At 37.9% G+C, this 27,566-nt stretch overlaps 1 protein-coding gene across 2 annotated transcripts in view; it reads left to right on the top strand.

The window, feature by feature from the left end:
* The window catches only part of LOC149812969 (protein MICROTUBULE BINDING PROTEIN 2C-like), a 42,477-nt gene extending 18,936 nt beyond the window's left edge, over positions 1-23,541 (top strand). The window contains exons 4-6 of one of the 2 annotated variants that reach the window (XM_089990860.1): positions 22,233-22,466; positions 22,604-22,676; positions 22,984-23,091. In XM_089990860.1, coding sequence (XP_089846986.1) covers positions 22,233-22,466; positions 22,604-22,676; positions 22,984-22,997 — 321 coding nt within the window. In that variant the 3' untranslated portion in view covers positions 22,998-23,091. Of the gene's footprint in view, positions 1-22,232; positions 22,467-22,603; positions 22,677-22,983 lie in introns of both variants that reach the window. The other variant, XM_089990859.1, reaches the window with a different exon arrangement.
* The last annotated feature ends 4,025 nt before the right edge of the window (positions 23,542-27,566 follow it).

Genomic DNA, 27,566 nt, shown 5'->3' on the forward strand with positions numbered 1-27,566 from the left:
CAAAGTGCTATCAGCATGTCATTCAATCCAGTACATCACAGTCGTGCTAAACACATTGAGATCGACCAACACTTTGTAAGACAAAAGGTTGAAGAAAAGGAGATTGAGCCTGAGTTCGTCAGTACTGAAAGACAAGTTGCAGACATATTTACCAAAGGGTTAACAAAGAATCGTTTTTGGATGCTTAAAAGCAAGTTGTTCATGGTCCAAAACCATGATCAACTTGAGGGGGAGGGGGTGAAAAAGGTACAAGGAAATCTTTTACCCGATCTAAATTATATACAGGAGGATCCGACCCGATCTGGATTATGTACAGTACAATGTAATTGTAACATTGTAACCTTTTCTTTTAATCCGGTCTGGATACACCAAACCCGGATCCACTCCCTTGTAATGTAAAATAAATACAAAGTTTTAGGTCACGATTTCTATTTAGAAATCGTGACTGCCGCAGGCCCCCTTTCTCGCATTCTTCTCTTCGTCTCTCTCTCTCTCTTCCCAAATACAGGTGCAGATGGAATTCTAACAACCTTTTCCCTTCAATGCAAAACTTTCTACTTTTGATGCTACGTAGGGGCTGAATGATCAGAAGTATGGAGCTCATCTTTGTCCTCTTAGGGCATTGCATACCTCATTTTTGCCTCACTTATCTCTTTTTCTTGTCTTTTTTATTTCAAACAAGTAAATAATTGTTGGTATTGTCATTTTACAACATTCAACAAAGTTTTTGACATGCAAGCCGCAACATTTAGATGTGTCCCAAGTAAATGATGCTTCAATTGAGAGATACAACTCGAAATAACAATATGGCAATAGTTGCACTCGATTTTTAACCGGTTTTCACTCATTATTCGAGTGCTCTAGTGCCATGTCGGATCATTTGATGCCATCTTCCTCCAAAAAAACTCAATAAAAAACAAAGAATAAAGCTTTTTTAACCTTAACCCACTTGAGTAGAAAAATGATGAAAATGTACTCTTGCTTGATGAAATCGCAAAAGCTTTCTCCCTTGCGCACGAATAGGCTCCCAAATCGCTCTCACAAGTCCTAGTGTGCGTGTATACCTTTGTAATGACCTCTACACAAATTAGGGAGTCGACCCTCAAGAGGTCTTTAAAACCCAAAAATAAAAAATTACTTTTCAACCCTTTTTAAGTGCGCAATACCCATATCGTAGGATACGCTCCGTATCATATGATACATACAATACAGATATGATACACACTTGTATCATGATACAAGTGTGTATCGTATAGTTTTTTTATATATTTATGATACGTATTATACGGTACGATATTAACAAACCTTTGGTTTGTTCTCTTTGGAGGTTCTTAAAGATGCTATGGGTTGAGCAAAAAATTATATCTTTTATGCATCGTGAAGATGGAGATAGCCGATGCAGGGCATTTGGAGAAGATTATCATTGAAGATTTGGATCCTTTTCTTTGTTTTCTTTTTGTATTTTCAAACTTTTAATGTTTATGCTGTAAGTTTGAGGAAAGGTGTTAAAATATGTATATATATATATATAATATAATGAATATATATTTTTGTTCTAATAATTAGTGCCCATCAAGGCCATTTTAGTTTTTTTACTTTTTGTATATAGGTCGGTCTTATAAGGATAATCTTGTATTTATTTTTGTTTTTTATATTTTTTGTAATTGTTCTGGTTTTGAGGGGCTCTTTTAGTTAGGTTCTTTTGGACTAGTCAACATAGACTTGACTAGTCAATAGAGCTGTTAGAACAGTCCAACAACTCTATTTCTAGTTGTTGCTGTTCCAAGAGCTCTATTGTGACTACCTCTTGTGTATAGATTTGGGCTAAAAACCCCCATTTGTTTCCAATGTTTTTCTTAAGCATTCTACTCAATAAAGATTATATTTTTTTATGTTCTTGTGTTATTTTTTTTGACTCTTTGAAATCTTGTATATGCACTTTGTGCATGTGTGGTGCCTTAGTGGTTTTGTAATGTTCTTTATTGGACTTGTAATAATGCTTGTGCTCTTTATGTTTTTTTTTTGGGTATATTTCATTACATTGTCCATCCTATTGCTTTTCATTTGATTCATCATCTACGTTTCGTTGTGACAATGCATGAATACTCTGCGCACGTGCCAATTCTTGTAATTTGCTTTCCTCCTATGTATCTCCTCTAGATTGGCAGATATTATAACACATACATCTAGAACTTGTATACATGATCACATTGGTGCACTACATCACAAAACTATCATGTTAGGTCATCAACACGTTGAGCCATTGTTAAATTTAATTATCATAAATATAATTGATTAAAACTTAAAATAAAATATCACTACATACAAAAGTTAAAAGGTTTACAACTTTATATAACACGATGATAGGATCAACAAGGGCCATACAAACTTAGAAACTAAAGTTCAAAAACATATATATATATATATATATATATATATCAATTCAATGATTTTCTACAAACGTTTGTTGCAACGTCTACTAGCTTGAGATGTTGAATCAGGAATGATTTCTAGTAATTTTTATCTTAAAAATGTTTGATGCACTTTTGTCTTTTTTTATCTTGTATGAGACTCGTAAGAAGCTTTGACATGAACATCAAAGGGAATGTGCTGAGTACCTAATCAGACAATGGAGTTGCTATGCTTTACGATATGACATTTAAATCTATACAATCTATCATGCATTACAAAACTACAGAAGTTACACTTTATTATCCCTCTCAAAGTCATCCCTAAATCCATAGGTTTGCAATAATTTCATGCAGATCATTTGAGCCACATCATCTACCATCCATCGACCTTTAGGGGGCGTTTAAATCGCGAACGCTCATAGATATGATAGCACGTCCTGTCGTGTACTCTCCGCAAACAGGATAGGATGCAATGTCCTGCACTGTCCACACGCCCAAAAAAACAATGTTTTTTATGCATCCATGCATGTCTGTCCTTCGTTGTTCCATGGTAGGGCACAGAACGGCAGACACCGTTTTGGCGTCTGCGGGATGCACCAATATTGCGTTTACGAGTCTCTCGTTTACGTGGGCATGCGAATGCGCATGGGGACCATGCGTTGGATGTCTTATAGACGCTTACTGACGGCATATTAAATGCCCCCTTAGGGCACAATTTCGAGATTTAAGAATACAAAAATAAGTATTTTAGGATGAAAAAGGAAAAAACTAAGATCAACAATAGATTTAGGATGAAATGCGAAAATGAAGAAATATATTGAAACCAGAGTTACCGGAAGCGCCTAGCTAAAAGGGGAAGCGCGCTTCCCCGAAGCGCGCTTCGGAAGCGCGAAACGTCGCGCTTCCGAAGCGTGGGGGGAAGCGTCCCCCTTTTTTGGGAAGCGCGCTTCCCTTTAATGGGGGACGCGTTTCCCTTTAATGGGGGACGCGCTTCCCTTTAATGGGAAGCGCGCTTCCCCAACGCTTCCCCCACGCTTCCCCCTCGCTTCCCCCACGCTTCCCCCACGCTTCCCCCTCGCTTCTCCTGTTTTTTCAAATTTTTTGTATTTTTTATTTTTTATTTTTATTTTTTTCGCTTCCCCCTCGCTTCCGAGACGCTTCCTGGGTCGCTTCCGAGACGCTTCCTAGGTCGCTTTCGAGACGCTTCCCGAATCGCTCCTAAGTGGTCCCACGCTTCCCCGCTTCCTAAAATTTTGAAAGTGCCTCGCTTCCCGCTCCCGCTTCCCGTATCGCTTCCCGCTCCCGCTTCCTCAACTGGCAACCATGATTGAAACATCAAAATAATGGTTTTAATGCTTTAAGTCTACCTCTAACTTCAATCGCACGCAAATCAAACCCTTGGGTTTGATTTTGAGGGTTTGAGGCTAAAAAAAGGTTGAGTAGGATGAAAATGAGTGAGATTTGAAGTAAATCACACTCTTAGGGTTTAGATCTAGCAAAAGCCCCAATTTTTAGGTGGATTTGATTTAAGAAATGAGTGGGTAGGCTTAGAAATAAAGTTTGGAAATGGGAAAAAAAAGACGGTCAAAATGACCCCTTGGGCCTTAAAAATGACCCTCATAAGTGGCTGGTTGCCTCTTTTTCCGCACTGGAAAAGTTTTTTTTTTTAAAAAAGTGGTCGACTCATATGATACGGGGTATATCATATGATACAATATTATACACATATATTGTACGATATGGTCCAATACGGGCCTTTAACCCTAATTTTATGATATATGTGGCATATCGTATCGGTTCACCCATCAATACACCGATACAGCGTATCATATCATATGATACAATACAATACTAATAAGTAATAACACTAATTGGGAGTCTAGGACATAGGCTTATTGCATAACAATCTATTGTAAGATGTATGAAAAGATTATAATTAAGAAATTACCAATTTTTATAACCAATCGAGTCTATGTTGGCTCTCTTTGGATGTGAGATTGAATGCCTTTGCTATTAAATTCTCAAAGGAGGGTGAGGTTTTAGGGTCCATTTGCATCCCAAGGAAGAGGGGGTGGTTTCCTCCTATGTCACAAAGATACATGGACATAAGGACACGTGATGTGAGTTTGACTTGAAAGTTCAAATTTTTTTAAGAAATAGGATACAAGGGCACATAATTTGCTAATTTTTTAATCAATAAAATTTTTTGATATTTTAACCATAAAAGATGCATTTTTATTGAAATACTATTAAAAGTATTAAAATATTATTCAAAATATTAAAATAATGTTCATGAGTGTCATTGTCTTTGTCTATGTTAGCTCGTGTCACCAAGGGCACACACAAAAAATGGTGCCCTTGTGACATAGGTTTTCTATCAAAACCAATCTACAATGTCCCCCATACAAAACAATGTCTCTTAGTCAATTCATGAATCATGAGAAGTTTTTTTAATGACATAGTATTTATTGAACGACCCATGCAGATAGAATGCAATTTTCTGAGATTTATGATTTTAATGATGTCATAGTATGATATAATGATAATTATATTGGATCCATATGGTAATGTAGAAGTAGAATTCAATACCTATGAAAAATTCAAAAAAACCCAAAAGGTAGCCATATCTTCTGATACAACATGGACTGTACAAAACAGCACAATATGGTATCATATCTTATGATGTGGTTCGGCACGCCTTTTTCTGATAAGAAGGGGTGTATCCTCTCATATGGATCCATTCTACTATGATTTGTTGTATCACCATATGACATGAATTTTGCAACATTCAACTAGATCTTCCATTATGCATGGTCTGTGATGCTTGTAAGAAATGATCAGGTGGGGAAGCACTCAATTCTGCCAAACCATGGCTTGCCTTGCATGTAGGGGAAATGTTGATATAGGAGAACACATGCCAATTAGTTTTGGCAAGCTTGTTTGTGCTGTGCAAGGAGTTTTGGAGTATATCCCTCGCTTATCCATGGTCTCTGTGTTAAAATGTAATTCCAAACCAACATTGTAAGTATATATATATATATTTATTTATATATATATTTATATATATACATATATACTATGTATGTATATGTATCTCTATGTGTGTGTGTATATATATATATATATATATATATATATATATATATATATATATATATATATATATATATATATATATATATATATATATATATATATTTGTCCATAATACCCGAAAGGGTATTTTTGTAATTTCACCTTTTACGCATATTCTGCTTGGAATAATGCTTGTAATTTCTTCTTTATTTTATTTTCTATTCTTTTTATTTTTTCTATTTTTATTTTCTTTTTTTAATGCATCGTATCACATTGGGGGCCTCCCAATAATAGGGTCGTTGGGGGCCCCCAACTACTCCTTTGGGAGCCCCCCATGTGGTCCCTTTTGCTTGTATAAATAGGGGTGTTCCCCCTTTGTAATGTATAAGCTTGAGAGTCTCAAGCATTCTCCTTTTTTATTGAAACACATGCCTTAATGCATGTTTGCTATTTTTACGCATTTGTGCGTGGTTGTTCAAGTGTTGTGTGAGTGCCTTAGTGCACATCTTTTGTAAAGTATTTGTGCTTGTATACGTATTGTCTCTTCGTAGACATTTTCACATGGTATCAGAGCCAAGTTGGTGACAGAGGATCGTGGGATTCTTTATTTTTTCGAGTGCCTCAAAAAGCGTGCCTTCGGTGTTTTGAAGATTGAAGTGGTGGATCTTGCTTCTCCAATATTTTAGAAGAATCTTGTGTAAGTAAGACTTAAAGATATCCTTTTGGTACGTATTTCTTCCTCTATCTTTACACTCTAATGGGCAAAAAAGAGTCCTCCGTTGCTCTTGGCTTTAAACTAAATGACTCTAACTATCATGTTTGGGCCGAGAACATGGAGGCTCACATAAAAGGGAAGGGTTTATGGGGTGATGTGCAAGGCACAATCCCGGAACCCGAACAAAAAATTACTATTGTTAAAGATGGATAAATCAAGATTCTTGAAGGGGATGAAAGAACAAAAGCACTTGAGGATTATTCCAAGAAACATGACGAATGGGAAATAAAGAATTTTAAGATTCTTTCTTAGATTTTTTCGTTGGTTGAAACCAAGATTAATGCCAATATTATTAAGTTTAAGAAAGCTTTGGAAGCATGCATTATCTTAAAAAAATGTATACCTCAAGGGATCTTTCCCATAAATACTACCTTCAAAAGAAGGCTCTTACTCTTCAACACGGCGACATGACTATTAGAGAATATTTCACCGACCTTTCTTCTATTTGGGATGAGCTTGCTATGCTCGAAGCAAAATGGAGTGAAGAAGCAATTGAACTCCGTCACAAGTAACTTAAAGAAGATCGATTCTTCAACTTTTTGAATGGGCTAAGGCCCGAATTTGAGCAAATAAGATCGTCTCTTTTATCCTCATTTACTCCCCCCTCTCTTGAGGATATTCTCCCCAAATTAAGTGGTGAAGAGACTCGTATGGGTATAAGTAAACAAGGATCAGATGTTCTTGCTGTTCCTTCTAATTATGAAGAAAATGATGGGGTCAATGTCGTATCAAGACTCAGAAACAATGTAAGAGCCTATTGTCCTCCTCATTTCAAACCACAAAATCAAGGAGGAAATAGTGGGAAGGGGGAAAGAAGGACTATAGCAACATTTTTTGTCATTTTTGTAAAGAACCGGGGCTTATCAAACCTATATGCCCTAAATGGAAGAGACTTCTTGCCATGGCCACCACCGATATGCCACAAAAGGAGGAGGCATCTTCAAGTGGATCTCTTTCACTAAATCAAATAGTGGAAGCTTTCAACCTCTCTTCAAGCGAGCTACCTCCGGTGCCGCCGTATCTACCTCTTCCCCTCCAGGTAAAGTTTCTTGGCTTTTGGACTCCGGTCCATCTTTTCATATGTCCCCAAACATATATTCTCTTTCCGATTATTCAAAAAATATTTCACCAACTTTTGTTTCCATTGCGGATGGAACCTCTCTTGAAATTAAAGGCATAGGAAATTTTGAAACTCAAGATTTTTTTATTCCAAAAATTAGATTTATACCTAAGCTAAACTTAAACCTTCTCTCTGTTTCTCAACTCTCGGACCATGGTTGTGATATTAAATTTTTTTTGATAAATGTTCAATATAGGATCGTCGGTCCGAGAAATTGATTGGGGAAGACTTTAGGAAGAGAGACTTATACTATATGGACTCTCTTCAAATTCCAATTTTTTTTGTAATGTTGCCCGACATAAAGATGTAAATGTGTTGCACAAAAGACTTTGTCATCCTAACATCACCAAGTTGTCTTATTTACATTTTGCAAAAGATCTCTGGTTCATTTTCTTGTAATGATTATATTCTCGGGAAAATGCGAAGTTTACCTTTTGAGCAAAGAACTATGTTTTCTTCTAAATCTTTCGAAATTGTATTTGCTCGGTACGGATTGTTAAATTATGTACCTTATCACCTAATGTAATATATATATATATATATTATATATATATAAGGTAATACATATACCTATATTAATATATATGTATATGTATCTACTTATTATATATATAAAATATATATTTCTTCTTATTTAATCGTAGGGGTAGTTTCATCTTTTCCTTCATTTTACGCACATTCACCTTTTGAATGTGTTTGTAATTTCTTTTTAGTTTTTCTTTTTCTTTATTTTTCTTTTTATTTTTTTGTACTTAAAGAAACCTTGGGGGGCCCACTCAAATAGACGTTGGGCCCCTCCAACAGTCACATTTGTGACCGTTGGAGGGGCTCCAACGTCTATGAGTGGAGCCCCTCCAAGGCTCCTTTTTGAATGGTTATAAATAGGGGCTCTCCCCTTGTATTCGATTATGGCTTTGTGTCAAAGCCCAAGTTCTCAATAAATCGATTCCATTGTTTTTATGCCTTTGTGCATTTGTGAGGTATTTGTGGGTTGTGCTTTTTATGCACTAAGTGTTCTTATTGTGCTTTCGTGGTGGGTTTAATATCAAGAAGATTAAGGTTTTGATATTAGTATCTTATTGAAGATACTTTCACATGGTATCAGAGCCAGGTTGGAAGAAAGAGGACCGTGCATCTCGTCTCTTGTGAAGCACCTCGAAAATCGTGCCCTCAAGCTAGTGAAGTTTTTGAGTGAAGCATTTACTTCGGGCAATATTTTAGAAGCAACTTTTGTCAAGAAAAGGTTGAAAATACGTTAAGGTACGCATTATTTTCCATCTTCTCTTCTCTCTAATGGGTGAAAAAGACTCCCATTTCTCCCTTGGGTTTAAACTTAGCGGTTCGAACTACCATGTTTGGGCCGGCAATATGGAAGTCCATATCAAAGGGAAAGGCCTTTGGGGTTACGTTCAAAGCTCCATATCGGAACCCGAACCCAAGCTTTCTACTATAGAGAAAGGGGAAATTAAGATTCTTGAAGGAGAAGATAGACAAAAGGCCTTAGAAGAATATTCCAAAAGGCATGATGAGTGGGAAATGAAGAACTTCAAAATATTGTCTTGGATTTTTTCGTCCGTAGAAACCAAGATCAATGCCAACATCATTAAATTTAAAAGGGCCTCCGAAGCTTGGTTATACCTTGAAAAAAATGTATACTTCAAGTGACTTGTCTCACAAATACTATCTCCAAAAGAAAGCCTTGACTCTTCAACAAAATGATTTATCTATTCGGGAATATTTCGCCGAATTGTCATCTATTTGGGACGAGCTTGCCATGCTCGAACCAAAATGGAGCGGAGAAGCTATTGAATTAAGGCACAAACAACTAGAGGAAGATCGATTTTTCAACTTCCTAAATGGTCTTAGACCCGAATTTGAGCAAATTCGGTCCTCTCTTCTATCGGCTTTCACCTCCCCATCTATTGAAGATGTCATCACCAAGCTAAGTGGTGAGGAAACAAGTATGAGGATTTATAAAAATAACCCAAGCATTCTTGCTACACCTTCTCAAAATAACTATGAAGTGGTTAATGTCGTATCAAGATCCAGAAATAATTTGAAGACCTACAAACCGCCCCATTTCAAAAATCAAGGGCAAAATGATCGATATGGCAAGAGAGATTATAGCAAATTAACTTGCCATTTTTGTAAAGAACCGGGACATATCAAACCCAATTGTCCCAAATGGAAGAAATTTCTTGCCGCAGCTTTAGCATCCCAATCGGAGGAACGGCCTTCAACTTCAAATGAACCTCTTTCGCTTCATCAAATTGTGGATGCTCTTCAACCTCTTCTCAAAGGAGGCATTTCTGGAGCCGCTATGTCATCCTCTTCCTCTCTTGGTAAGACATCTTGGTTACTTGATTCTGGTGCTTCGTTTCATATGACTCCAAGCCATTGCTTTCTTTCTGATTATTCTAAAAATGGTCTTCCATCCTTTGTCTCAACGGCGGATGGAACCCCTCTTGAAATTAAAGGAATGGGCAATTTTGAAAAACAAGACTTCTTTATCCCAAAAAATTCGTCTTATACCAAAACTAAACTTAAATTTACTTTCCGTTTCTCAACTCTCGGACTGTGGTTGCGATATAAAATTCTCTTCTAATAAATGTTGGATACAGGATCGCCAGTCCGGGAAATGGATTGGGGAAGGCTCTAGGAGAGGAGACCTCTACTATGTTGATTTTCTTAAAATTCCCAAGAATCAATTTTGTAATGTTGCTCAAAACAAAGATATTCATGTATGGCATAAGAGATTGGGTCATCCCAACATTGTTAAAATCTCCTATTTGCCTTTTATTAAGCATCTTTGTAATGAAAATTTTGTTTGTAATGAATGTATTCTTGGAAAAATGAGAAGTCTCCCTTTTCCTCAAAGATCCATGTTTACAACAAAACCTTTTGAAATTGTTCACTCCGATGTATGGGGTCCGGCTCCGGTAATATCCAAGGGAGGTTTTTCTTACTATGTTATCTTTGTGGACGATTTCACTAGGTTTAGTTGGATATTTTTTCTTAAACATAAACATGAAGTTTTTTCAACTTTTAAAACATTTCATATGATGATTTTAAATCAATTCAATGGAAATTTAAAAATTTTTAGAACCGATTCGGGTGGTGAATACCTTTCCAATGAATTCAAAAGCTATCTTGAAAACTATGGAATTCTTCATCAGAAGTCTTGTCCTAAAACCCCCCAACAAAATGGGTTGGCTGAATGAAAACATAGGCATATTATTGAAACCACACGAACTTTGCTCATTTCCCAAAATATTCCGAAAAAACTTTGGGCGGAGACCGCTCTTACTTCTGTCTATCTCATAAATAGACTTCCATCTAAAATCTTGAACAAAATTTTCCCATTTTAAAAATTATATGAAAAAGAACCTGATTATAGCAGGTTAAGGGTTTTTGGATGTAAATGTTTTGTCCTTACTGATAAAAATGACAAACTCTCTCCTAAGGCCATTCCTTGTGCCTTTCTTGGTTACTCTAAAACTCATAAAGGTTTTCGCTGTTATGATGTTCAGAGTGATAAACTATATGTTTCCAGAAATGTGAGTTTTTTGGAAAATGTTAGTGGTTTCGAAAAACTTGAAACCAATGACGAGAATATGGACTATTCTTTTCTGTTTGATTTATTAACTGAAGATGATGAAACAAATCAAAATGACTTGAATAATGAAACTCATTCTGATCAACATATCAATGAAGAACATAGAGATCCTATAACCTACTCTCATAGAGATAGGAATACTTTTAGAAGTGCTCTCGAAAGATATGATAGTGAGTCTACCCCTTCAAGTGAAGGAAATCTTCGTAGGACCGAAAGATCAAGAAGACCCCCTTCTAGGTTCATCTCATATGAGTCCTTTTCACCAAAATATAGAGCCTGTCTAAGCGCCATTCACTCATACATAGAACCAAGGGATTTCGAGGAAGCACGGACATGTCCAGAATGGATAGTCGCTATGAATAATGAACTTGAAGCCCTTAAGAAAGCAAAGACCTGGGAGTTTCAAGACCTTCCTAAAGACAAGAAAGCAATAGGGTGTAGATGGGTATTTAAAGTCAAAACTAAGAGTGATGGGTCTCTTGAGAGGTATAAGGCTCGCTTAGTTGCAAAGGGATATGGTAAAAAATATGGGATTGATTATGATGAGACTTTTGCCCCCGTTGCTCGTATGGTCACTGTCCGATGTCTTATAACTGTTGCTTCAATTAATAAATGGAACATCTATCAGATGGATGTTAAGAATGCGTTTTTAAACGAGGATCTAAACGAAGAAGTATATATGGATTCTCCTCCTGGAATGGAGTATCTTAAGGGAAAAATGCTTCGTCTTCGGAAAACACTTTATGGTTTGAAACAAGCTCCCAAGGCTTGGTATGATAGGTTTAACTCCGTAATGTTAGAAAATGATTTCTCATCCTGCTTTACTGATACTGCTTTGTTTGTTAGAAAATCTAATGCAGGAATTGTTATTCTACTACTTTATGTGGACGACATGCTTATAACTGAGAGCGATTTTAAAGGGATTAAAAGCATAAAATCCATTTTAAAGGATAAGTTTGAAATGTCTGACTTAGGCTTCCTAACTTACTTTTTGGGTATTGATGTAGCTTACTCTCATAGAGGATATTTTTTGTCTCAAACTAAGCTTGCATCTGAGATTGTTGACAGGTCAGGCATTACAGATGATAAAATTTGTGAAACTCCTGCTATAGTAGGAGCTAAAATGAAGATTGATGATGGTGTTCCTCTCTCTGATCCTACTCCCTACAGGCAACTAGTAGGATCGTTGATGTATCTAAGTATCACCAGACCAAACATCTCGCATGCAGTGCATACGGCAAGTCAGTTTCAGCATGCACCAACTTCTGTTCACATGGGTGCTATCTTACGTGTCGTAAGATACCTAAAACACACTATTAATAAGGGAGTTTTTCTGTCTTCTTCTTCTGAGTTGAGATTAATTGCTTATACTGACTCTGATTGGGGAGGTGACCCAAATAACCGTCACTCCACCACTGGTTTTTGTGTATTCTTAGGAGACTCATTAATCTCATGGAGATGTAAGAAGCAGCAAAAGGTGTCTCTATCCTCAACTGAAGCAGAATATCGTGCCATGGCGACTACTACCATGGAAATCGTTTGGATTCATCAGTTGTTGGAAGACATGGGGATCACTATTGAAGGGCCTACCAAGCTTTGCTGTGACAACAAAAGTGCGATTTATATTGCTAAAAATCACACCTTTCATGAGCGGACCAAACACATAGAGATGGATTGTCACTACGTTCGGGAGGCGTACCTCAAAGGAATCATTGACCTTCCATATGTCACGTCCGAATATCAATTGGCGGATTTCTTCACCAAAGCCTTGTGTGCTCCGCGTTTCAACTTTCTTCTTAGCAAACTCTCGGTTATCCTGCCCTAAGTTTGAGGGGGGGTGTTAAATTATGTACCTTATCACCTAATGTAATATATATATATATTTTATATATATAAGGTAATACATATACATATATTAATATCTATGTATATGTATCTACTTATTATATATATAAAATATATATATTTCTTCTTATTTAGTCGTAGGGGTAGTTTTGTCTTTTCCTTCATTTTACGCACATTCACCTTTTGAATGTGTTTGTAATTTCTTTTTAGTTTTTCTTTTTCTTTATTTTTCTTTTTATTTTTTTGTACTTAAAGGAACCTTGGGGGGCCCACTCAAATAGACGTTGGGCCCCTTCAACGGTCACATTTGTGACCGTTGGAGGGGCTCCAACATCTATGAGTGGAGCCCCTCCAAGGCTCCTTTTTGAATGGTTATAAATAGGGGCTCTCCCCTTGTATTCGATTATGGCTTTGTGTCAAAGCCCAAGTTCTCAATAAATCGATTCCATTGTTTTTATGCCTTTGTGCATTTGTGAGGTATTTGTGGGTTGTGCTTTTTATGCACAAGTGTTCTAAAGTGTTCTTATTGTGCTTTCGTGGTGGGTTTAATATCAAGAATATTAAGGTCTTGATATTAGTATCTTATTGAAGATACTTTCACGGATGACATGTATTCCCCATTATGTGATCTCGACGTGTTAATAGTCTCAGAGGTTTCTTCTTTCTGTTGTCCATAATCTGGAGGACAAACTTCATTGGAACTAGCAAAAAGCTCGGAATTCAACCAGGGATAATAAACTTCGGTGATGGTAGGAAGCATATCCATTGTCCAAGCTTTGTGATCGAAATTTTGTTCATCAAAGATAATATTTCTTGAGATTCTGATACGCCTGTTCGCAGGATCATAGCACCTATATCCTTTGTAGTCGTCTGCATATCCCACAAATCTACACTTCTGAGCCTTGTCCTGAAACTTGTTTCTCAGGGACCGATCAATGTGTACATAACAAACACATCCGAAGACACGCAAATCATAATAACTAGGATGAGCTCCAAAAAGGTAGTAATAAGGAGACTTATTTTTCAGGACAACCATGAGCAGTCTATTAATCACATATACGGTAGAATGAAAGGCTTCTGTCCACAGAGTGATGGAAAGGTTACTGTCATGCAGCATACTCATGGCACTCTCAACGATATGCCTATGTTTTCGCTCAGCAATCCCATTTTGTTGGGGAGTGTGTGGACAAGATACCCTTCTTCCTATCCCATTATTTTGAAGAAAAGAAATAAAGTCACTAGAAGAGAAGTCCCCACCTCCATCACATTGGAAGAATTAGATGGATTCAGAGAATTGATTTTTTACTAAGGAAAGAAAATTTTGAAACAAAGGAAAAACTTCCGACTTATTTTTTATGAAATATATCCAGGTGTATCGAGAATAGCTATCAACAAAGATTAGGTAGTATCTGCTTCCAGATCCAGAGGGAACTGGGGTAGGTCCCCATACATCAGAACATATTACCTCAAAAGGCTTTGAAGCTCTCTTATTAATAGAATGAAAAGGCAATACATGACTTTTGCATAAAAGACAATTGAAACACTTCTGATTTTTCTCATCCACATTGAGACTATATGTTGGAATGAGATTATTAGAAACAAGTTTCTCAATAAAATGACTCCCACAATGTCCTAATCGACTATGCCATAAGAAATGCTTATTACATTAAAAAATACTAAAAACATTTGTAGAAGAGGAGGAACACGACTCTAATGAAGTCTTCGAATCCAGATGAGCAGGACGGACGAAATGACATGGAGCTTCTTCAAAAACATACATATTGCCTCGTCTCTTTCCTTCAGCGAATGCTTCCCTCGTGCGAAGGTCCTTGACCTGCACAGAGAAGGGAGTGAATTCGACTGAAGCATGATTATCATCAACAAGTTTAGAAACAGAGACAATGTTTTTCTTGATGTTGGGAGCATGTAGGACATCAGAAAGTTCAAGAGTAGAATGTGACATGGGAATGACAATTTTTCCAATATGGGAAATAGGATGGTGAGATCCATCTCTAGTGACAATTTTACTTTTGCCAAAATAAGGAATAGGATTAAAAAGTTTACCTGCATCACCAGTCACGTGAGTTGCTGCCCCTGAATCAACGAACCAAGTGCCTTGATCATTCTGCTTTAGTTTTAATTCTGACAAGGCGAATATGAGCAGATCTTTAATCTCTCCACTGTTACTAATACTGGTAGACTTACTCTTGGGTTCTGCCTGTAGAGTTTTTCCTTTATTTTCTGGATTGTGCCAACAATTCGCCTTGACATGCCCCCTTTTGTTACAAAAGAAGCAAGTGGGGATGGATCTTTGTCCCTGAGCATGAATTGACATATTTGGAGTGGGAAGCAATCCACGTCCTCTGTGTCCACTTCGTCCTTGTCCTCCTCGCCCTCGTCCTCGACCGTAAGTTATCCCTGTGGCATAAACTGCTTGGGAACTTGTATGAGCATGAGTTTCTTCAGAAAAACCTTTCAGAGTCATCTCATAGCGAATCAATTTAGCTCGCAACTCATCAAAGGTAGGAAGGGCAGGCAGACACAATAGTGAAGTGACGATCATATTGTAGTCGGATCCCAATCCACTCAGAGTCTGTTGCACCATATCACTGTCACTCACCACACATCCTATAACTGCAAGTTGGTCTGTGATAGTCTTCATCTTGTTCAGATATTTTATGATGGTCATGAAATCTTTTCTCAGCATCTGAAATTCCCTCTTGAGAAAAACCATTCTCGCCTGCGAAACTTGTGAATATGTTTGAACCAATTTCTCCCAAAGTTGCAGAGCTGTACAATTGTCGGGAATTGCAACAAGGACCTCTTGGGACAGGGTAGAAGTGATATATGCAACCACTGACTGATCTTTCCTTTCCCAGTTGAGGTACTCTACATTTTTGACATACACAATTGAGCTTACTCCTTTGTCATCCTTTTCTTCTCTCGTAACAAATTCGAGTGGGACCGGAGTGGTTCCATCCAGGTGACCTAAGAGACCTTGACTCCTTATAAAAGGGATGATTTGTCTCTTCCAAATCAAGAAGTTTGAGGTGGTTAACTTTTCAGAAACAAGTTGATTGAGAAAACTTGAAGAAAGATTGGATGGAGAAGAGTGAAGATCCATGAAGAAAAGAATTTTAACAAGAAAAACAATTTTTAACCGGAGTAGTCACGAAATGCTCAATCTGCAGCCAGAGAGGTTTGCTGATCGCCCTGATCGCCTTTTTTTTTTGCCGACTGAGTAACCTCAAAGATTGGCGACTAGAGGCTGTCAGAAGAAAAACTGAGTTTTCCCTTCTACCTTCTGTAAGATTTGATATTTAAGCAATGAGATTTTTACTGACTGTATTTTCAACGTGAATCCCACCCGTGCAGCGAGAAGGGATATGTTACGAGAAAGGATAGAACAAAACAAAAAAGAATGAGAATCAAATTAAATAAAAAGAATTTTTGTCACACAGCAGGCTGGACAACAAAAGTAGTTTAGAATCTCAGATTTAATATCTCAGATCTGACTAAACTTTACGATCAGATCTGGATATCCAGTCCAAGTGAAAAGAAAGGATACACAGAGAGAAAAAAAAAATAATACGCAGAGGATGCATATTTGGTGAATCAGTTTTGAATAAAGAATGAAGAATAGAGTGGGTTATAGTTCGATCTTGACGTTTCACGTGAAACTGGAGGTTCACGTGAAACTGGAGGTTCACGTGAAACAAGCTTTTCCTCCTCTTTTGACACACAAGGTTTTCGTGAACCAAGGTTCACGTGAACTCCTCGTGAACAACTTGGGGATAAGACGTGAATCCACCAAAAGAGAACTGGGGAAGGAGAAAAGGGAGAAACGAGAGATAGGGATTGGGGATGTAGATAGAGAAAGAAGAAAGCTGAAGAAGAAAAAAAAAGATGGGAGATGAACGAATCCTCAAACCTTTGATCTGTCGCACCTTTTGGAATCCTCTTCAACCCCTAGATGGATCTGATAGAATTTCATCTGCACCTGCATTAAGAGAGAGAGGGAGAGAGAGAGAGAGACGAAAAGAGAAAACCAAAAGGGGCCTCTGCGGCTGTCACGATTTCTGTATATCAGAAATCGTGACCTAATGCATTGTATAAAGGCACTTAAGTGTACATGGGTCGGGTCGGGTCTAATATAATATCCGAACCCAACCCAGAAAAAAAATACATTTAAAATTTTACACTAATACATAAAATGGAATGAACTCGGGTCTGGTATAGGATCCAGACCCGAAACACTATACACCTTTTTCACCCCCCCTCAAGTTGATCATGGTTATGAACCATGCACAACTTGCCTTTGAGCGTCCAAAAACGATCCTTTGTTAATCCTTTCGTAAATAGGTCCGCAACTTGTTGTTCAGTATTGACGAACTCAGACTCAATCTCTTTTTCTTCAACTTTCTGTCTCACAAAGTGTTGGTCAATCTCAATGTGCTTAGCACGACTGTGATGTACTGGATTGAATGACATGTTAATAGTACTTTGGTTGTCACATAGCAAGGTAGCGTGGGAGATCTTTTCTCCTACTTCAGTCAGTAGATGTCTGATCCATGTGACTTCGGCAGTGGCAGCAGCCATAGATCTATATTCAGCCTCAGTACTTTATCTAGCGATAGCTTTTTGTTTTCTACTGCTCCAAGAGACTAAATTTCTTCCAATGAAGACATAATATCCTGATGTAGATCTTCGTTCATCAGGATCCCCAACCCAGTCTGCATCACAATATACAATGAGTCCATGCTCATCTTTGCCATATGACTGTGGTGAGTATGTCAATCCATCCCCAATAGTCCCTTTCAGATATCTAAGGATCCTCTTGACAACTTCCATATGTCCAGTACGTGGCACATGCATAAATTGAGATACTTGATTGACTAAATAAACAATATCTGGTCTAGTGAAGGTCAGATACTGTAACATTCCTATTATGCTTCGATACCTGGTGGGATCATCACACAAATCTCCATCATGGGCACTAAGTTTTTGATGCAGCACACTCGGAGTTCCCAGAGGTTTGCAGTCTTTCATACCTGCCTTGCGGAGAACATCTATGGTGTACTTGTACTGTGTGAGTGTCAAACCATGAGTTTGATTATCAACTTCTACACCAAGAAAATAGCGTAGAGTTCTAAGATCTTTCATTTTGAACCTCTGACCTAGTAAGTCTTTCACTTCTTGGATGTGAACCACAGAGTTTCCTGTGATAACAATATCATCAACATAAATTAATAACAGAGTGGTCACAGTCTGACTTCTAAAAAAAAACAATGAGTGGTCTAGCATGGAACGCGAAAATCCATGTTTCTGAATCTCTAGTGAGAAGCTATCAAACCAAGAGCGAGATGCTTGTTTCAGACCATAGATAGCTCTCTTTAACCTGCACACATGGGTTTTACAATTTTGTTCTTGATATCCAGGGGGTTGCTCCATATACACTTCCTCCTTCGAGTCCCCATGCAAGAAGGCATTCTTTACATCAAGCTGACTCAACTTCCACCCATGTTCAACAGCCAGAGAGATAATAATCCGAATTGTTTCCATTCTTACAACCGGACTAAAAGTCTCATCATAGTCTTGCCCTGCTTCTTGAGTGAATCCTTTTGCTACGAGCCTTGCCTTGTATCACTCAATAGTTCCATCTGGCTTGTACTTTATCTTGTAGACCCATTTACATCCAACAACATTTTTGTCAGGCGGTCTGGGAATGACTTCCCAAGTTCCACATTCATGCAAAGCTTGCATTTCATCATTCATGGCTTCTACCCACTTGGTAGAAGTGGCTGCCTGGTAGTACATAGTGGGCTCATCTTCTTTATTGAGAGCAGTTAAAAACAACTGAAGATCCAAGGAGAAGTTGTTATAGCTGACCCACCTGTCAATGGGATGTCATATGCGGCTTGATTTTCTGATCTCAGGAGTGTGAGAAGGGGTCAGATTGCTGACTGAAGCATGATCTGAATGTCTTGATGTCATCGGTCTCTGTCTGGAATAGACAATGCCTTTGTATCTGCCAGGTACTTTCTCTGAATTTTGTGGCCCCGACGTCCCAGTGTTCTCAGACATCTCTTCTTCTTGCTGCACGCAATTTGATGAACATGCTTCATTGGAGCCAGCAAAAAGTTCTGAACTCAACCAAGGATAGTAAACTTCAGTTGGTATATTGGTTGCATCAGCTTTGTCATCGAAATTTTTCTCATCAAAGACAACATTTCTTGAGATTCTGATACGTTTGTTGGTGGGATCATAACACCTATATCCTTTGTAGTCACCTGCGTATCCCACAAACCTACACTTATGGGCCTTGTCTTGAAACTTGTTTATCAGGGACCGATCAACATGCACATAGCAAACACATAAAAAAACACGCAGATTATGATAACTAGGATGAGCTCCAAAGAGACAGTGATAAGGAGACTTGTTTTCCAGAATGACCATTGGCAATCTATTTATCACATGCACGGCAGAATGAAAGGCTTCTATCCATAGGTTGGTGGGAAGATTGCTGTCATGAAGCATACTCATGGCACTTTCAGCAATATGTCTATGTTTTGGTTCAACAATCCCATTTTGTTGAGGAGTGTGAGGGCAGGACACCCTTCTTCCTATTCCGTTATCTCGAAGAAAAGAAATAAAATCATGGGATGAAAATTCCCCACCTCCATCACATTGGAAAAACTGAATGGACTCAGAAAATTGGTTTTTGACCAAGGAAAAGAAATTTTGAAACAAAGAGAAGACTTCTGACTTATTTTTTATGAAATATATCCAAGTGTATCGAGAATAGCTATCAACAAAGATTAGATAATATCTGCTTCTAGACCCAGAGACAATTGGAGTTTTCATTAGAGAACTAACCCAGTTATGCTGCGATAACAAGAGTGCAATTTATATTGCAAAAAATCACACTTTTCATGAGCGAACAAAGCATATAGAAATGGACTGCCACTATGTCAGGGAAGAATACTTGAAGAAGGTCATTGATCTCCCGTACGTGACGTCTGAGTATCAACTGACGGACTTCTTCACTAAGGCTCTTTGCTCGCCCAGATTTCACTTCCTTCTTGGCAAACTTGCGGTTATCGCACCGTAAGTTTGAGGGGGGTGTTAAAATGTAATTGCAAACCAACATTGTAAGTATATATATATATATATATTTGTCCATAATACCCAAAAGGGTATTTATGTAATTTCACCTTTTACGCATATTCCACTTGGAATAATGCTTGTAATTTCTTCTTTATTTTATTTTCTATTCTTTTTATTTTCTTTTTTTAATGCATCGTATCACATTGGGGGCCTCCCAATAGAGTCGTTGGGGGCTCCCCAACGACTCCTTTGGGAGCCCCCCATGTGGTCCCTTTTGCTTGTATAAATAGGGGTGTTCCCTCTTTGTAATGTATAAGCTTGAGAGTCTCAAGCATTCTCCTTTTTTATTGAAACACATGCCTTAGTGCATGTTTGCTATTTTTACGCATTTGTGCGTAGTTGTTCAAGTGTTGTGTGAGTGCCTTCGTGCACATCTTTTGTAAAGTGTTTGTGCTTGTATACATATTGTCTCTTCGTAGACATTTTCACACTATGTGCTATTCCAACTGGACAAGAGTATATCTGAATGGTTGCTCTTATTACCTGTATAGCATGGGAAGTGGGTAAGAATCAAGTTGTAGTTGCTGCTAGCGAGTTTTCTTGGATTGGTGTTTTATGATGCAACCACCACCTTCCTTGCATGTGTACTCTATTTAGGAAGTTTGCATTCCCTTATCCTACTTTTCTTGTTTTGAGAATCATGGATTTACATGAGTTAAAAGGATCAAAGAATTTGAACATATATCATGCCTATAAAAGCATATTACACTTAATAGTCAAAGTCAGGACTAGGTGCCTATAGTCAACCGGGACCTAGTCGACCGACTAATTGCTAATAAGTGACTAGTCGCTAGTAGGGGTGGCAATGGGGGTGGGGTGTCGGGTTGGCAGGTCAGAATACCTCAACACAAACACGACCCGTTTATTAAACGGGTTGGATGTGGCAAACACGAACACAACCCATTTATTAAACGGGTAACCCGTCACGACACGGTTAACCCATTTAATAAACGGGTCCGGTCGACACGACACGATTACACGACACGATGACCCGTTTATTAAACGGGTCGACCCGATAACATAAACATTTTTGTTTACGATTTGGTTTGGTTCGGACTATTGGTCAAACATGAGTTAGGGTTAGATAAGTTAATATATATATATATATATATATATATATATATATATATATATATATATATATAAACGGGTTGCGGGTTGACGGGTTCGTGTAAACGGGTTGACCCTCCCGCCTAACCCGTTTATTAAACGGGTCAAACAGGTTGGCGGGTTGGCATACCCCTAACACGAACACGACCCGTTTACGACACGAACCCGTTTAAGCCAAACCCTAACCCAGCTAAGAAGCGGGTTGGCGGGTCAGGTCAGATTTTGCCACCCCTAGTCGCTAGAGATATTTTGTCCCACCTTTTTTATTTGACTTTTGTTCAATCCTCATATATACTGTACTCTCTAACTAAAACTCATAGGTGCAAGTTTTATTTTATCAATTTGACATCGCAAATGCATTCAGCATAGCCCATTTACTAAAAAATGCACTTTTGATAAAGTAGTTTTGGACATAAAACATGATTTTCTCAATCATGAAATTTTTATACATCATGGACTGTTGACTTTTGAAGCCTTTAAAATATCTGCTTATACAATGCAATCAAATGATCTAAAACATGTTTTTGACTAAACAAATCATATAGATCATATCTGTAGGGCTTGATCCACAAAAAAATCAGGAAAATGTGATGGAATAGGCTGTTTCTACCATAGGGTGCACTTCATGCCATGGACATAGTCAAGCCAATTTCACACAGTCAACATTGTGTCATTAACTTTTTCTATTTTTATTTATGGTTTTATTTACTTATTTCATATTCACTTGAGTTTTTTTTTTTAACTTTGTCATCAATTACATTACATTTTAATTTCAACTTAGTTTCATTATTTGTTGTTCCTAATTATAGTGATTTAGAATTGTTGTTTTATGCACACTTGCACACATAAATACATCTATGTGTATTGTATCCTGTCAACATCTATATATATAATCTGTGTGAGCGTGTGTTATTATACTTAATGCATCTTTCACTTTCTGTTGCTATTTGTGCATCTGTTCAATTAAGAAACTTGCCAAGTGTTATGCCGACAATGAGTCGTATCTAATGGTGGCTGCATGGTTTGTTCATTTATGTTATTGGTATAATGTAACTATTCATGTGAAACTAGAAACCACACTTTTTGATGGATGAGATCTTGGCTTCCAAACAGATCAAACTTGCTGACAATCAAGCTGTTGTGGAGAAACTAGAGTGGGAAGCAAAAAATTCGAGTAGGAAAGCAGAGCAGGCAAGGGATGAGCTTGACTATTTGCATAATGAGATTGCAATATTTATGCGGGTGTTTGAAACAAGCAAAGGGATTTCATCAAACTCATGCTTCAAGGAAGAAGATGCTGCTGCTGATGAACACATTTCTCACTGTCAAGATCAGTTCCAGTCCATGGTATTTTCTTTTCCTGTTTTTGTTGATTTGAAAATCCCCCCACCCACACTTTCTCAGAAGTATTGATTTTGATATTGGTGGTCTCTTATGAAGTTTGTTTTAACATGGTTACTAAATTTCTCTTTTAATTTTTTTAGCTGTGTGCAAGCTTCTGCATCAGGAACATCTTTAATCAATGTCCATTCTACTGTGTCTGGACCTTTTGCTCAGGTGTATGAGATAGTCCAAGGCCTTTTAACACACTTTTCTGCTTATATTTTTTGTCATGTTTCTTTCACACCGTCCCTTTTTCCACACCTATGCCTTTTGAAATTTCTTAATTGGTGTGTTTGTCCTCTGTCCATGCTTACCATTCTATCCATTTGTAATGGTGACTGTATGTTGCTTGTTTCTTGTAAACCTTCCTGTCAGGTTGTTTTGATGGATTGTTCTGTTATTTTATTGGTATTCCGTGTGATTAGTGTGTGCATGTCCATGCATGTTCTGATGTGCATGTTTTGGTTCTCTTAATTAACAGGAGATAATTTATAATCGAGAACTGGAAAACATAGAAATTGCAAGAAAAGAATACTTGGCAGCTATTGCTGCTGCCAAAGAAAACCCAGATGAGGAATCTCTAGCTGTCACTTCTAAATCAAGGTTACATCTACAATCTCTTCTGGGTGGAATGCATGGAGTGGATGTCGGCAAGAACAGGCACATTCTCAATGAGTTCAGCTGCCCGCTTGCTGAAGCCCTTGCACACTAACCTGCTTTCTTGTAGAGTAACTGAGGACCCTCAATGAAAAAAGAGGTTGCCCTCACTGACATCTGTTGCAACCTTGATGCCCAGTTTGTGCTTGATCATGGTAAATATTAGCATAATTTGTCTACTTCCTTTGTATAATACTATGGATTTGTGCTGGTCCCTGGTGTGAGGGCTTCTCTTAATGTTATATCCTGTTCACCTTAAGACGATATTTGTTGGCTAGTTTTCCCTAGAATTCCCAGACAGGCCTTGAAAAGAATTGTAGGGTGATGATTTTGATTAACAGCGTGTTCCTATTGGTATCTGGAGCTTTGGTAAATTTCTTTTGTTTTTCTGGGATAATGGGAGAAAACCACCTAATTCACATGCAAATTTGTTGTTAAAACCCCAGGTTTCCCTTGCCTACCAGGAAGTACACCCAGCAAGGGACTTGCACCCATGGGTTTTGAATTTGTGGCGTCTCTTCATCTTAGCTACCTACCAGATAAGAGGAATCCTCATTGGCGGTTATGTTTAATTTTGATACTGTCAAAAATCTGAAAAAAGAAGATTTGCAAGCTTACTAATAGGAAACCTGAAAACCAAGCACCCTCCTGATTTTATTGGCATTGTCATCTATATGTATGCTGTCAAAGTTATGGAAATTTCTCAACTATTACCTTGAAGGCCTGATCAGGATTTCTTGCTGAGAAGAATGTCCAGCTTCTGAGAAATTGGCCTTTTACAGTTCCAAATATGGCTTATTGCATCTTTGATTCTCACTCTGCAGCCAAGTCTGGATACAGGAAATTTGAGTTGGGTCAATCCTTGCTTCAGATTCTAGCTATCCACTTTGTGACCATGTAATTTATTTTGTTTCTGTGCAAGGTGTAATATACATGGGGCATATTTTTCAGACATTTGGCATTAGCATGGCTGCGCCAAGATCCCAAAGTGTAGTCAATTACCACCTATATTATCAGTACCTGGAGGTTCTTTTCTGTATTATCAGTAGGCTAGTTTGAAAAATGTATTTTGTAAATGTTGAGCTAGGAACTTAGTCAGTACCTGTGGTAGGAAATGGTAGAACATGGAAGGATAAGCCACCCAATTGGTTTCCTAGTGATCCAAATTCTTTCATGAACTGGTAGGGGTCTTTCCTAACGCCAGCTTACGTATTAGAAAATTTTTTTTTGTAAAGATTCTTATTTTTTCTGACAAAAGTTTGAAATTTTGTTTGGTTCAGTTACCCACAACTTGGTTGTTTCTGCTTTCTCTTTCGTAGAATGCCAAAATGGAGGATGACCCTGGAATTTGAACTAACCCCAACCAAGATGGGGCAAACTTAATTGGTAAATGCTCTGCTTAATTTTGAACCCTTCTCTTTATGCACATTAACCACTTGTTGCTATTGGGCTCCAGAAATGTGAAATTTAAGGTAAAGGGATAGAAGAAACATTTTACGAGTTAACTCATAAGTGTAAATTACTTATATATAAAGTAAATTTCCAAACAATGACAGACTAGAACACCTCTAATAGTGAAACAAAGTCACATTGTAGCCAGCCCACGCTTGAGTGTGTATGTGCAACTTAGTGGCCCTGGGCTAGCAAAGACCCCGGTGCCCTCTTTTTTTTTTTAGGAAAGCTGGGGTTAGGCAGACCCCCACCAGTTATTATTCCACATACCACTAGGGTTTGAACCTGCAACTTCCCACCACAAGGAGACGTGCACTGACAGCTCCTACCAACCACACGGAGCCCCGTTGGTACCCCCACCCCCCAGTGCCGTCTACAACTGGAAATTCTCTTCATTCATCACCGGATTCCGGCTGACGACATTGAATGGACCGCTTACGAAGGATTAAGTGAGCATCATGAACAGACCAAATTCATAATCAAGTGATGCCATGGAATAGAGACCTTGTGCACGTTCAACCAGTGACGAGTTGCGCTCTGGTGCTGCAGTGAGTGCATCATCTACCACCTATGTTGAGCCAAACATTGCTGCTACTGGATTGTTGCAGGAGATGTTGATGGGTCGGTTTGGTGCCATGCGGAATGCGATAGCTTCAGGCCCTTGCACAATGTCATGCAAGTAAAATTGCAGCCTTGTCACCTTGGGCTTAATCGCTTAGGAGATTTGAAGGCCAGCAAAAACTGCTAGGAGATGGAAAAGAACAGGGGACTCTGCTTGTTCGGTAGGAGCTGTTAGTGCATGTCACATTGTGTTGGGACGTTGCAAGTTCAAATCCCAATGGTATAACTGGTGGGGGTCTGCCTAACCCCAGCTCGCCTATATAAAAAAAAACACGCTTTATTGAGTTGCTTGCAGCTGCAGCCATTTCAGATGGTATTTCTTTTTGTTAGGATTGCAGTGATCTCAAGAATGTTTCAGATGTTCATGTATATAGAAAACTTAGGGTTGGTAGTAATTTCCAAATTGGTTAATCAGACACCAAATTCTTGGGGAGGAAACAATGGCCAGTATTCTAGATGGCGGACCATCAAAGTTTGGCTGACCTGATTAAAATCTGCCCAGTTGGAAAGATACCTCAAGATCTCAGTTTCATGAATGTTGGATTTTTTTGTACCTCTTTTCAAATGTAGAAAATTCATCTATGACTATCGGCACAAGGAAAGTCTCCAATCTGAATATGAATCCAACACGTTGATATAAGGCCTGAAAAGGTAAATGGAAAGAAAAATGGTTCCACCAACATTCACATGGACAAATATTATGCATTTTCTTAAATGCCACACAATTTGCGCTATTCTTCCCATGTCCAAAATCACAAATACCTAACTTTGTTATGACCTTTTTAATCCTCGCATGTAGAGAACTGATGAAGTTTACATGAGATATCACTTCACTCCTCAGGTAACGAAAACTCCCATTTAAAGGAGTTTCACAAGTTTTTTTTTGTGGACATCAAGAAGTTTGCATAAAATTATATGTGAACTTTATGTTAATCTCGAACTTCGGAACATCATACATACATGACAAAGTTCACACATATGTTTGCACATAATTTTATGCAAACCTCGTGATACTCTCAAACTTCAGAACATCGCACATACCTGATGAAGTCCGCACATATGTCATGAGATTTGCATAAAATTATGTGCAAACTTTGTGAGTATAAAACTGAAACACCGCACCAAGGCTCTTTTCACATAAATTTTTAGGGTTCTTTGTGGTCCCCAGCGATGACTTTTTTGGCAATACTTTCGGCAACTGTTTTGGTGAGACTTCATTATCGAGTATTTTGGAATCATCTGACGATGATTTTTTTCAATAATATATTTAACGGTTGAACCAGTTTTTTTTTTAAACATAATTTTTTTTATTTGTTTCGACGATTCGTATGCTTCTATTTCATCCTCCAATTTTGTTGTTTATATGATGTAGGTCTTGTATAATAAACATGGTATGTTTAACACAATGTTTGATTTTTTTTATTGTCTCCTTAACGATTTGAGTTTTTGTTTTGTCTTTGTTTTCTGCATGTTTACCTATATTGTTTGTCTTGGTATTATAGAAAATTCTTATTTTGTCTGATACAATATGCAAACTGAGAAGACAATGTTGGAGGAGTCTACACCTGAATCATCTTCTACCGTTTGCATAACAGAAAAAACTAAAGAAAAAAATTACGAACTGGGACATCCTTTGTCTCATGAAACAAGGTGCTTGCTTGACACATGGATAAAGAGAGAGTCACATCCAATACCAAGAGTCCGGGTGCCTGATATTTTTCATGAAAAGGCACCCTTCGCAAACTAAAAAAAACTGCACTCAAACACTTAGCAAAAAATGCATAGAAAGTTGGCTAAATAGCAACTAGTTGTTTCACGATGGCCCACATTTTAAGAAATAATGTGTAGAAAAAGTTGAAGGTTTTATGGCCACAATCTTGTCTCTCATCTCGAAAGCATCTAAAGAGTGACTCAGTGGTAAAGACCAAGTCATTCTGAGTCAAGTAACTCAACTACTAAACATTATTAATTTGAAAGATGGCCAAGTCATTCAGGAGAAACCAAAATAATGAAAATATCGTTAAATGCAGGGTCACTAAATTTCAGAAATTTGGACAGCCACTTTGCCCAATTATATAGAAGCTTTTTTACAACAAAACAAATATTCTGCATTTGTACCCATTATTGCCTACAACAATGAACGTTTACCTCAATCTCAGGGGTCATGTTTTCACTGTCAGCAATTTTCTTCAGAAGCCTCAACCATGGACCTACACGGGGATTAGGTGGAGCAGCCCCATCCAGGCCTTCCTCCTTGGGGATCTTCTCGCAAGTGTGGCACACCTAGGAATACAATAAGAAAATATAAGCTACTACCACATGGATAGAAGTTAA

This window comes from Nuphar pumila, chromosome 16 (assembly GCF_984573655.1).
Source record: "Nuphar pumila chromosome 16, dmNupPumi1.hap1.1, whole genome shotgun sequence".
In the NCBI taxonomy this organism is placed as follows: domain Eukaryota; kingdom Viridiplantae; phylum Streptophyta; class Magnoliopsida; order Nymphaeales; family Nymphaeaceae; genus Nuphar; species Nuphar pumila.